This window comes from Pipistrellus kuhlii, unplaced genomic scaffold (genome assembly GCF_014108245.1).
Source record: "Pipistrellus kuhlii isolate mPipKuh1 unplaced genomic scaffold, mPipKuh1.p scaffold_m20_p_2, whole genome shotgun sequence".
Lineage (NCBI taxonomy): Eukaryota > Metazoa > Chordata > Mammalia > Chiroptera > Vespertilionidae > Pipistrellus > Pipistrellus kuhlii.
This window is the reverse complement of record NW_023425515.1, coordinates 184,063,388-184,076,113: the sequence shown is the minus strand read 5'-3', so window position 1 is coordinate 184,076,113 and position 12,726 is coordinate 184,063,388. Positions and strand designations below refer to the sequence as shown.

General features: G+C 57.8%; 1 protein-coding gene across 16 annotated transcripts in view; it reads right to left on the bottom strand.

Annotated features, from left to right (window-relative positions):
• Window positions 1–1,082, bottom strand: part of LOC118722401 (RAP1 GTPase activating protein) — a 50,946-nt gene extending 49,864 nt beyond the window's left edge. For 6 of the 16 annotated variants that reach the window (XR_006742242.1, XR_006742243.1, XM_045585062.1 and 3 more), the window contains exon 1: window positions 961–1,077. Coding sequence is in view for 13 of the 16 variants with exons in the window: in XM_045585062.1 (XP_045441018.1) it covers window positions 961–1,004 (44 nt within the window). In the remaining 3 variants the exon portion in view is untranslated. Of the gene's footprint in view, window positions 1–956 lie in introns of all 16 variants that reach the window. The other 10 variants (XM_045585063.1, XM_045585065.1, XM_045585067.1 and 7 more) reach the window with 3 other exon arrangements.
• Between the last annotated feature and the right edge of the window lie 11,644 nt (window positions 1,083–12,726).

The window sequence follows — 12,726 nt, the reverse complement described above, 5'->3', positions numbered from 1 at the left end:
CCTGTCGGAGTCCGCTGACCAGAACCCCGGCTCCTCTCCTCACCTGCGGCCTCGAAAGAGGCAGCCCGGAGGCTGGGTGTCCAGAGAGGGCAGGCACGCGGGACACAGTGCCCACAGCTCAGAGAGCACCTCGCCTGTACCAGCAGCGTGACAGGCGTGAACCCCACCTGCTGCACACCCCAAAGGCGAGTGTCCCTCCAACTGCAGGGAGGCAGGGCCTGGTGACGCTTATGCAACTACCTGTCCAGCCAGGAAAGGGGCTCTGGCCCCAGGCTTCCTACCCATCTCCCTTCCCATTTACCAAATCTCTGCCTGAGGCCAGAACCCCACCCCCCTGGCATGCCTCTGCACCCCTCTGAGCTGGGCACTTGAAGTCAAGAAGGATGGTGACCTCAAGATGTACAGTCACCACTCCAACTACCTCCACCCAGGTCTCCAGATCTCCAGGCCCTGGCAGCCAATAGCCCTGGGGAGAGGGGGTCCCTGAGAGAGGGGGCATGGCATAGGGGCAGCCCAAGGGGTGGGGTGAACGGGACGGGGCGGGGGGGGGGGGCTGCAAATGGCTTCTAGGTTCCCTTCTTCCAAAGGCTCAGTGCAGGGCCCCAGCTGATCAGAGACCAAGTGGGGGCCCCTGCAGGGCCTCCCTGACCTGCCCCCGCCCACCCCACTATGCATGCAGCCAGGAGGGCACACACACAGGCCCGGCCTCCGACCACACACCAGGCTCGTGCCTTAGAGCCCGCGCGAACTTGGGACACAAACACGGGAAGTTCCGACCCCACACGTGCCCGTGGACACCCAACCGCAGCGCGCAGGGACGCACACACCGACGGAGCTGACCTCCCGGCGCTCACCCCCCACCAGCTCACAACTCACAGCCACACTCACCACCGGGCACCGGGCACCGGGCACCCGGACCCGAGCCGCGCGCCCGCGGGCGCCCCCGCCCGGCGCACCTACCCGCCGTACGCCCCGAAGGTGAAGCTGCGCTTCCGGCAGCTCATGGCGCCCCCGCGGCCGCCCGCCCCTCTGGCCGCAGCGGCCGGAGCCGCCTTCCCCGCCGCCCGGTCACCCTGGCAACCCGGCCGCCCGCCCCGCCCGGCCCGTCCGCCCCGCGGGCCGCGGGCCAGCTCCGCCGCAGAAAGGGCCGCTTGTTCCCGCGCTCCGGGGGGGGGCTTCGCGGGGCTCTCCCAGCTGGACCGGGGGCGGGGGCGGGGGACGGCGGGGAAGGAGGAGGGAGGGGGTAGATGAGACCCACCCTTCACCCCCAGACGGGGGTGGGGGAACGCACCGGACCGCAGACCCTCCTGGGGCGGCGCCTCTCCATCCCCCGCAAGCAACGTGGGTGGACCTGCCCCGTCGTCACAGCGAGCTGCGAGCTGCTCGGGTCAAGAACTTGGACTCCAGGGTCAAGGGTCGCAGTGTGGGCAGTCTGCGGCCTCCCGGTGCGTTCCTCACATTTCTGGTCTGTGAAATGGGACTCACCTCCTCCCCCGCCCGCTCCCCGCCCCTGCGGTAATGGAATGAGTTGATACAATAACGGAATGAGTTAATACAATAATGCTGCATGAATAGCAGCTCCAGGAGTCCCGCACTAGGTAGGAGCTCTGCTCAGGCCAGTGAGAGAATGAAGGAATACCCCCCTTCTTTGGGGCGCACTGGCCCTGCCCCCCAGGGCTCCCCTCCCCCTTCCAGATGCCCACCCAGGGAAGCCACCAGAGCTCTCAGGTTTTCCACGGAGTTTTCCACGGGTTAAAAGGACTACAGGGAGCCGAAACCGGTTTGGCTCAGCGGATAGAGCGTCAGCCTGGGGACTGGAAGGTCCTGGGTTCGATTCTGGTCAAAGGCATGTACGTTGGTTGCGGGCACATCCGTGGTTGGGAGGGGTGGGGGGTGAAGGAGGCAGATGATCGATGTTTCTCTCTCATCGATGTTTCTGTCTATCTCTCCAACTCTCTCCTCCTTTCTGTAAGAAATCAATAAAATATATTTTAGAAAAAGAAAAAGAAAAGGACTACAGGAAGCAGATGCAGTGGGGGGACACGGAAGGAAGGACGGACAGCCAGGGGCAGGATGACAGGGTGAGAGGGATGCTTCAAAAGCCTTTCAGGAACCGTGTAGCCAAGCCCTGGGCCAGGGCACAGCGCCATCTTCCCTGGTCTGGGTACAGGCTTCACCGTTTCCTCACCCAGGCAGGGGGAGGCGGTGCAGAGCGTGAAAGAAGGAACGGACCCGTGTTACCCAAGAAAAAGGAAACAATAAAACAAAAAGTGTTAAAAAACATTTCAGATGAAGACCCCAGACCAGAGCAATCACTGCTCTCTTGGGGGGTCCACCCCCAGCCTCTTCTCTGCCCCCACCCTGGACCATCTCCTCGCTACCGGCTCTGGGAGGCAGAGGAGCCCTCGAAGCCCCTCGCAGCGTTCAGACCCCCAGCAGGGCAGCCCGACCTCCTTGCCCTTAGAACTGCCCGCTGGGTTTGGCTCTCGGCGGCAGGTCTGGCTCCCTCTCGGCAGGGTGCTCCGGAACCAGGGCAGATTCCTGGGCGGAGGGATGTCCTGGGCAGTGAGGGATGCCCACTTCTCACAGGGCAATCCAATATGGCCCCGAGGGGCACCGAGGTTGGCCTGAGAAGGGAGGACATCTCTCCCTCCTGAGTGGTGGCAGTGGGGAAGGGAGGCAGAGAGCCGGAGGGAGGGAAGACCAGGAGCCAGGCCTGGGCTTGGGGGCGTGCTCAGTGCCAGGGCTGGGACCCAGGACTCCAGCCACATCCAGGCTGCCGCACCCACCCCCTAGGACAGGGCCCTCTGTCTCGGGTCTGTCTTGTCCGTAGGAATGACTCATAAGTGGGCTCTGCGTGTCCACTTGGCAGGCTGGCCAAGGGCCTCCATGTGCCAAGTTTCCCAGCCGGGCCGGCCCCTGCGAGGTCCTGCTGGTGCTGGGACAGTGGGCCCTTGAGAAGGGCCGTGGGGGCCACAGGGTTCCCACCGAGGACAAAGAGCCCAGTGTGGGCGCCCGCCTCTTGGGTTCCGACCAGCTGCAGCTGCCTCACTGGCAGGAGTTGGGGGAGGGGAGGCGAGCGGGGAGGTCACGTTCCCTCCGCCAGGAAAGCACCTACATTCCCTGGCCGGCTCCTGGCCCCTCAGGCAACAGCATAACTGAAAAGCACCTTCTTAACCTGCAAGGTCACTTTCAAGAATGCAGCCTCTACTTCGGGGCATGTGCGCCTGGAGATAAAGGCCAAGGACAAGGGACAGAGAACCACAAGTCTATGTCCTCATGCCTGTGAAATGTCCACCTCACCCTGCTTGAATCCCAGCCCTCCCGCTGGTCCGTGGGGTGACTTTGGGCAAGTCGCTTCGATCTTTCTGCGCCTCGGTTTCTGCATCTGCAAAGCGGGGTTGATGATGAAGAGAACAGTACTTCCTTCGAAGGGTTTTGCCGAGGACTGGCTTTAAATGGATACTTATAAAGCACGAGAATAGTATTTGAATAGCATGTGCTTATTATTAGAGAAAGCACTTGCTGTAGCATCCTCTGTATTGGGCTAAACTGTATGAAATCACCGTTTTTGTAGTTAGCAAAGATTTATAGTAAGAATTCCAAAACAAACGAATGGCCATCCAGAGGGCGTCAGACAAATAAATCAAGATCCGTTTACACCATGCAATGCCATCCAGCTGTTGGAAGGAATGGGCCAGGTCTAGGTGTGGACATATGGACCAACCTACAAGGCAGACACACGCACACACACAATGGACAAGGCTTTGACACTTCCTAGCTCTGAGATCTCAAACACATTAGTTAATAGCGCCCTGAAAGCCGGCCTCACACTGTGACCCAGAGTCAGCACAGAGCCTGTGCTCGCCAATGGCACCAGGAGGTCATGCCATCTCTGGGATGGGACAGAGCTCCCTTCTCCCTTTCCCTCCAGCCTCTCACCTAGAAAGCAGAGCCGGGCTGCCCTCCAGGGGCCAGGCCCTCCTCCTGGAGCAGGCAGCCTCCTCTGCTGGGCCTCCTAGGATTGCACCTGAGCCTGACAGGCGCCAGACTCTGTGCGAAGGAAGGGAGGGGACAGCATGGCGTGCTCAGAGCTCTCTTCCCAAGGTCCCCCTGGGTTCAGCTCTGGGAGTCCCACCCACTTGCCTCCAGCTCCCACTTCCCAGCCCGCAGCAGGGAATGTGATGGAGGCGCAGATTCCTGGGCTCCAGGTGGGACTGCTGGGTCAGTTCTTACCAGGGTCCCCGACAACCTCTCCTGCCCCAGTCATTCCCATTCAGGGAATCTGTCTCAGCTGCCTGGCCAGCAGCCCACTGTGTGGCTCTGCAATAATCCGTCTTCCTCCCCGGACCTCAGTTTGCTCATCTGATGAACACCCTCTCTCACCTTGCTGGGTTCGAGACAAAATAATGGAAACATGCATTTGCCTTAGGAGGATTCCATTATCCGCTCTCCATTATCGAAATATCATTACCCGTAGCCATGGTCTTTGTAGCCAAGCCACACCCACCCAATCACATGCTGTACACCCTGAGCTCCTGGAGAAGGAGTCTGGGGGTGGGGGGGACCTCAGGCCCTGGGGAGGGAGGGAGAAGTGGGTGTAGCTTGGCTCACACCATTTCCCCAGCAACTGTCCAGTGAGGTTCACAACCCAGCCATCCCCTGTCCTGTTTCTCAAACTCCTACTTTACTCAATGGGTTCCTGTTCATCGTGTCCCCTTCAGGGGCCAGGACAATGTGGCCCGGACACAATGGTCAGAATAAATGCCTCCACTCAGGCCAACACCCTACGGACGTGCTCTGGTCCCCATAGGGGCCAGGTGCCTCCATAGGTCGCTGAGAGCAAAGCGCTTTTGGAAACACAGACACCAAAGGGCATGTCTTTCTTCCTTCCTCAACCGTTCAACTAACGCCTGATGAGCATCCACTGTGCCCCTGGCACTGCTCAGGCTCTCGTGACAGAGGATAACAAGGCGTCGAGTCTGGGAGGGTCTGTGTGCACACCTGCGACACACATGCACCTGCCCTTGTATGGTGCACAGAGGCATCTAACTCATGCCCTCAGAGGTCAGAGCAGATCAAATTCATGCAGATCTGCCCGCACTAACATCAGTCCCTACACTGCAACCCCACATGCACATATACATGCAAAAGTCACATCAAGCTCACACCCATACGTTCCAAAACCAGCATGTTCACTTCCTGACTGTGGCTAGGTTTGTACACACATGTGAACACACACCAATGACAACAGATTCATGCACAGAAGTCACAGACCTACACACCCTTAGATCACATTATGCTCACATGTACGTAATATACAAACACACTGGGCGCGCACACACACACATGCACACACACACACATGCACACACAAATGCACATACACATGCACACACACACAGTGCCCAGATAACTACTGGGAAGAAATAAAGGTAGGAGAGAGATGGCTCTTTGGGGGTTGAGGGCTGTGCAATGACTGCACCCCAATGAGAGGGAAGCCAGGGCCCTTATCACACATTGTAGGCGGAGTCCAGCCAGCCTTCCTCTGTACCCCCTGCTAAGGGCAGCCCCAACCCCCACCCACCGCCCATTTTCAGGGGCATGTAGGCTGAGCTAGAAGGGAGACTGCTTGAAGCCCAAAGCTCTACCCAGTGCAACTAGGCTTACTGAGCCCGTACCAGGGGGCAGGAGACCTGGGTGGGGGCCCCAGATCTGCTCGTCACTCATTGTTTTCTAGCACAGACTTCCCACTTTGCCTCTGTTGGTCCATCTGTAAGATGGGTGATGGGGTGCCCTGACAATGCCTTAAGTTTCCACCCTCCCATTCAGCCAGTCCAGGATTCTGTGAGCCCCTCTCCACTCAGCCAAGGTCCCCCTCCTTGACAGTCATTCTCAATGGGGGCGTCACTGCTTCCTAGAGGGCACTAAGAAAATACATGAGGCCCTAACCAGTTTGGCTCAGTGGATAGAGCATCAGCCTGTGGACTGAAGGGTCCCGGGTTCAATTCCAGTCAAAGGCATGTACCTTGGTTGTGGGCACATCCCCAGTGGGGGGTGTGCAGGAGGCAGCTGATCGATGATTCTCTCTCATCGATCCTCTCCCTTCCTCTCTGTAAAAAAAATCAATAAAATACATTTTTTTAAAAAAGAGGCTGAGACTGGTTTGGCTCAGTGGATAGAGTGTCGGCCTGCGGACTGAAAGGTCCCAGGCTCGATTCTGGTCAAGGGCAGGTACTTTGGTTGCGGGCACATCCCCAGTAGGGGGTGTGCAGGAGGCAGCTGATTTTCTCTCATCGATGTTTCTAACTCTCTATCCCTTTCTCTTCCTCTCTGTAAAAAATCAATAAAATGTATTTTTAAAAAATAATAATAAAATAAAATAAATGAGGATGGTTTTTGTCCTTGGCAATTACTGGGGACGCCCACTATCATTCAGTGGGTGGGGGCCAGGAAAGCTAAACTGGGAAAGGGTCCACCCAAGGAAGATTTGCCCTGCATCAAATATCCCCCAGATGTTCATGTGGGCGAAGAGCCCATTGATCCCATTCTAGAACCTAATTGGTTTATATATGTACTAGGAAATTAATTTAAAAAATCTTTTAATATCGCTATTCGCCCTTTCTCTATAATAGAAGTATCAACCAAATTCACAATCAACAATGACAAATGGAAACACGTGTGCGATTGGTGTACAAAGGGTAAAATATTTAATTGCAGCAGTATTTGACTATATTCTGTGCAGTGAGAAAACCTGAAGTCATTTTCAAGGTCCACCATTTCTTACATCTTTTCAGTATATGGTATTTTGTGGAAGAGCCACACTCAAGGGGCCAAAGAGCCGCATGTGGCTCACAAGCTGCAGTTTGCCGACCACAGGGTTAAAGTATAAAATGTTTCCACCTGTGTTCCTGCATTGAATGTCTGCCCCCTGGTGGTCAGTGTGCATCATAGCCACCAGACGGAAGGTGGGAAGGACACTTAGCATATTAGCCTTTTACATTCAAAATGCTTGATTACTGGGGTGTGATCATGCTAGAATATCTATGGGAAAGAGGGCTTTTACTTTTTGTTGTTGTTAATCCTCCCAGAGGATATTTTTTCCCATTGATTTTTAGAGAGAGTGGAAATGAGAACAAGAGAGAGAGAGAGAGAGAGAGAGAGAGAGAGAAACATTGATGTGAGAGAGATACATCAATTGGTTGTCTTCTCCATGCACCCCAACTGGGGCTGGAGATTGAACCTGCAACCAAGGTATATGCCCTTGACCGGGAATCAAACCTGCAACCCTTTGGTCTGCGAGGCAACGCTCTAATCACTGAGCCACACCACCCAGGGCGAGGGCTTTTACTCTCTCAGGGCGGGATATCTTTCGGTTTTTGAAATTAGGAGTGTAGGTATAGCATTACAGGAAAAGGAATGCTCCTTAAAAAAAAAAAAAAAAAAAAAAAAAAAAAAAAGTGTTCTAACAGGGCCTGCGAGTCCGCCGCGGTCCCTGGCGACCTCCAATGGCCATCACGGGAACTGCAGGGAAGGGGCGGGCGGGCTCCAGGACCAGGGACAGCGCTCCGGGCAGCGTCTCCGCAGAGGAGGGTGGGAGCGCGGGGGGCGCCCGGAGGCAGCGCCCTGCTTTCCCCTTACTTCTCACTCCTCCCCTGGTGCGGGGGCGGCCCCCAAAGCCTGCCCCCCGCCGGATGCGAACTGCCGCTTCTCCGGGGGCACAATGAGGCCACCACGTGCCGCCGCCCCCTCGCCCTGTGCGCCGATCACGAACCGCACCTACGCGCCCTGGGGCCTCTGTGATCCCAACGACAGGCCCGTGAGGCAGATCCTACAACAGTTACGTGACAACCATGGCTGATGGGGAAACTGAGGCCTGAGAACAAGCAGATCCTGCCTTTCTGATGCCTCCTCCAGACCTCAGGCCCCTTCCCCTCCCCCCCCCCACACACACACACCCCCGCCTCCCCACCTCTGCACCCCCGTCAGACCTGCACCCCGGCTCAGGAGAGAAACCCTAGTTCCGAGGCCCTGTGCCAAGCCCGCTTGTTGGTTCCATCCTCATAACCACCCGATGAGTTAGGTGCTGTGATCATCTCCTGTTCAGACCAGGAACCGGCCTGCTGGGCTGGTGGCCGCTCAAGGACAGGTGAGCGTAGAAGGGGCTGTAAAGACCTCAGAGGCCTTACCTCTGCTGAGTCCCTCTGGGGGGCACTCCTGCCAAGAGGAAGCCCTTCAGCCAGCTCACACTGCCCTGCCCCGACACCCCTGGAGGCCTGGCAGCCTCTCCCACCTCAGGGCACGGGTGGGAGGGTGGCACGGGGCCCCTCATGCCTCACGCGTTTTAGCTCCAGGAAGCACTTCCCGGCCCCGGGCAGGTGCTCACAGAGTGCTTGCTGCCTGGCTGCAGCCCTGCCTGCAGGAACCAGGGCTCCAAACGCATAACCACCGAGCCTGGGCCCAGAGCGTGGCCGAGGGAGCCACCCCGGGCGGAAACAGGAAACGGAGGTGAGGCCAGGCAACACAGGTCTCACGTCTGGAAAAGGGAGCTATGCCAGCTCTCAGCCTCTGAGCCCAGATCAGCCCCCCGGTCTCCTCAGCATGGGAGGCCCTCCGTAAATACCCCATGAATGAATGACGTCCTAGGCTGGCCCAGGAACAAGGAGAAAGACGGCATCAGGCCTATTTCTGTCATGTTACATACGCACGGGTTTACATGAGTCAGATGGCCATGTGTTTGAATCTTTGCCTCTGTCACTTCCTGGTTTGTGACTTTGGGGCCTTTTCAGAACCACTCAAAGCCTCAGTTTGTTCATCTGTAAAAGGGGATGGTAATGATAAGAACAGTACTTGTTGTTCTTAGGACTCAGTGTAACGTGCTCAGCCCTGGCAACTCTAAACAGGGACTGTCTTTACTCCTGCTGCTGGGCACGTGCTGGCACAGCCACACGTTCAGTCAGGAGACCCGGGTCCTGGGTCCAGCTCTGCCACTGGCTCACTGCGGGCAGGTCCCTACCCCTCTAGCCCAGTTTCCGTCTCTATAATGAGGGCCCTCCAAGGTGCCTTCTAAGTCTGATTTTCTGGGGCAGCCTGGTCCCCATGGGTGTAAGGGGGGGGGCTGGTCCCCATGATTTTAGTTGGGGCGGGGGGGCCTGGTCCCCATGGGTTTAGTGGGGGTGGGGGCCTCCAGAGAACAGGTCTGCCCCTCAGTCTGTCCCTCTTGTCATGGAGAAGGGGACTGTATTCTCACAACAAGGGGAAAGGTGGACAGCGCTGGGGGTCACAGAGCTTCACCGGATACCGCCCTGTTCCCCTGCTGACCTCTCAGCGCTCATGCGCGATGTAGTCCTGAGCCACATCTGGTGGGCTCTGGGCCTCAGGGGCCCAAGATGGTGGGAGGAGCTCAGGGGACAGAGAGAGCTGGGTTTGGAGCCTACAGTAAGTACCAAAGCCAGATGTGTGCCCGAGACCCATCTCCTGGCCGCTAAGCCGTGGCTTCCTCCGTCACAAAGCGGGGAGGGGCGTACACACCAGCACAGCAGCTCCGCCAGCCCCAGGAGCTCTGGCGCGCACAGAGGCAGCCCAGATGTGAAAGCCCTTTGTGAATTGCCACCATCGAGCGTAATCATGGTAATTATTATCTGTAAAACGAGGGGGCTGGACCAGCTGATCTCCACGGGCTCTGCTCCAGCTCTGATGCTGAGGATTTCCCGGGTTCGCAGCTCGGAGCTCATGCAGACAGAGGGGCCGGGAGAAGCCAGGGTCTGTGGGATTGTCCGTCCCTGGGACGTCTGCCAACAGATCTCCCCATTCATCCTCTTTCCCCAAGTCCTGGCCTCTGAGCCCCAAGGACAGACCATGGGAAGGGAAAAGGGAAGGAGGAGGATCTGGAGGCTTAGGGCCAGCTCCGGAAAGGGTGGGGACCGCCCCAGAGTTTTAGCTGCCCCCATTCGTGCCCCCAACTGCCCCCATTCCTAGGACACAGCCCATTCTTCTCTCTTGCTCACTCCCCTCCCCACCTGATTCTGCATGCAGTGCACGGAGTGATTGACAGTGGGATCAGACAGCCCTTAATTCAATCTCAGCCCCAGCCACACAGCAGCTGGGTGACCTTGGGCAGCTAATGAAGATTGCTCTGAGAGTTAAATGAGATAGATCCGTGAAAAGTGGTTAGCGCGGGGCCCGGCGTGCTGTAAGCACTCGATGCATGCCCCCACCTGCGTCCCATCACCAGCCTCCCTTCTGCTCTCCCTGCCAGAAGCCAGTTCTCACCAGGCAGACTCAGCGCAGGCCCCAATGGTGTCGTGTGGGAGCAAGGGCAGGGGTTGGAGGGCAGGCCCCAGCTTTCTTTGCCCCTCTGAGGACCCCTGAGGGCCGTCCCTCTCTAGCCAGCCAGGGAAGTCTGCCTGGTGACTGGGCCAGGGGATGGCTCTTCCCAGTCCTGCCTCTGGGGACTCGGAGCCCTGGGGAAGGGACTAGAAGGGACCCCTTTGTGCCTGGCAAAGCTCCCCTGTCTCCGGTGAGGCGAATGGGGCAAGGCTGGAGCCACCGACTCAGAGCCTTCAACCGAGTGGCATCCACAGCCTGCTGCCCGGCTGGCCCAAGGGCCTGCAGCAGTCTGCCAGGGTGGGTGCCCCCCCCCCCGGGGACCTCCGAGGTGAGGAAAAGCCTCTCCCATCGTCAGCCTGGGCCTCGTCCCAGCAGCCCCTCGAAGGTCAATGACACGCTCCACTTACGAGAACGAAGGACCAGGGCTGCCCCCGCGGTGCTGACGGAGCTTGCGAGCAGAGAGGAGTCCCCAAGGTCCCCCTCCGTCGGCCGCCTCCTCCCACCTCGAAGACCCCCACTCAGAGGAGCGGGGCCTCGGAGAGGGCTGTCCTCTGAGCTGGGGCGGGAAGTCCCTCTTGCAGAGACTCAGGGCCGAGGACTCAGGAGCAGAGCGGAAGGCTGGCCCCACTCCCTCCAGCAGCCTGGCTGTGGCAGGCACGCGGCTCCTGTGGCCTTGAGAAGGTCACGGCCTCTCTGGTGTCTAAGGAGTCTGTCCTCACCTGCTGTCCCCCCCAACCCCAGCCCCAGCAGCCCCGATGTCTCAGAGGAGCCTGGGGAAGACATCATTATAAGAAACAGCACGCGTCCCCCGGAGACATGGCCCACCTGAGGCTCATCTAACGCGGTCACCAGCGCGGTCTCATTAGTGTCACACGGCAACGCAGACGCTGTAAACACCCACTGCACAGACGGAAGGGGGACGGGAAGAGGCGGGTGGCTTGGCCAAGGTCACCCGGAGGAGGAATAGGAGCCTCAGCACAGAGGACAGCCCCGTCCTGCCCTGATGGGTTGGGGCCAGGCCGCCTCGCCTGCCCCTGGATGGAACATGCTGGAGGCTTCCCAGGGAAACAGCCACACGGACCCAGCAGAAACGGGGCAGAGAACGGTGCTGGCTATTCCCTCATTCCTAGCTGGTGAGCCTGGCCAAGCACCCAAGGCCTGCCCACAGGAGGCTCAGCCAATCCCTCCGTTGGTTCGCCCAATGGCTTCCAGGAAAATGCAAACTCCTTAGCCGGGCATCCAAGGTCCTAACAAATTTGTCCCAGCTCAACCCTACACAGACCTTCCACGGAAGCAAAGCCAGAGTCCTGGTCACCATGCAGCAGCAGTCACAACCAGAAACACCGCAGCCCCGTTCACTACGGAACTTAGGCCACTTGGCGCCGTCATGACCATTTACTGACCACCTACTATGTGCCCGACACTGACTCCTCAGGGGAACACTACCCGTCTCACATGATGACAGCAAGGCCAACTGCCCTGTAAATGTGAAATTATGGAAAAGCTGCCCACTACCCCCAAAAAACTGAAGGAAAGGCTTTTTTTTTTTTTCTTGCTGTAAAAAAATATCTGAAGGTTTTTAAAAATACTTCTTCTCCACATTATTCTGGCGTTTGCTTTTCCTCTGCGCTCTCCTATCTCTGGGTGCAGCTCTGTTTTTCACAGCAGCTCCCGGCCATCACGTCTGATCTGCACACACAGCACCCCCAGGTGGGCAGCGAGTATTGTCACTCCTTCCTATGGAGGAGGGAACGAGGCACAGAGAGAGCGAGTGACTTGTCCGAAGTCACACAGCAGAGATCGGACTTGGATTTCTGACAAGCCCCAGCCCATATCCTCTTAGTCCACAAGTGCCCAGGAAGAGGTGGGCATGACCCCTGGAAGCAACCCCATCAGGTGCATGCAGTGGGTGAGCCCCACCCTACAGATAAAGAAACAGAGGCTCGCCTGAGCCGGTTTGGCTCACTGGATCAGTGGATAGAGCGTCAGCCTGCGAACTGAAGGGTCCCAGTTCGATTCCTGTCAAGGGCACATGCCCAGGTTGTGGGCTCGATCCCCAGTGGGGGACTTGCAGAAGGCAGCCGATCCGTCATGATTCTCTCTCATCATGGATGTTTCTCTCTCTCTCCCTCTCTCCCTCTTCCTTCCTCTCTGAAATCAATAAAAATATATTTTTTTAAAAGAAAAAAGAAAAGAAAAGAAGCAGCAGCAGCAGAGGCTCAAAGAGATGCAGTAACTTGCCCCACGTTGTGCAGCTAGTCAGTGGCAATGTCAGAATTGGAACTCAGGTCTCCTTCTTCAAAGAGGAGGCGCGAGGGAAGGTGGCTCACGCTGGCACAGTGTGGTGCAGTGTGGGCAGGGCGCTTCACCTCGTTGAGCCTTTCCTCCTCATCGGAG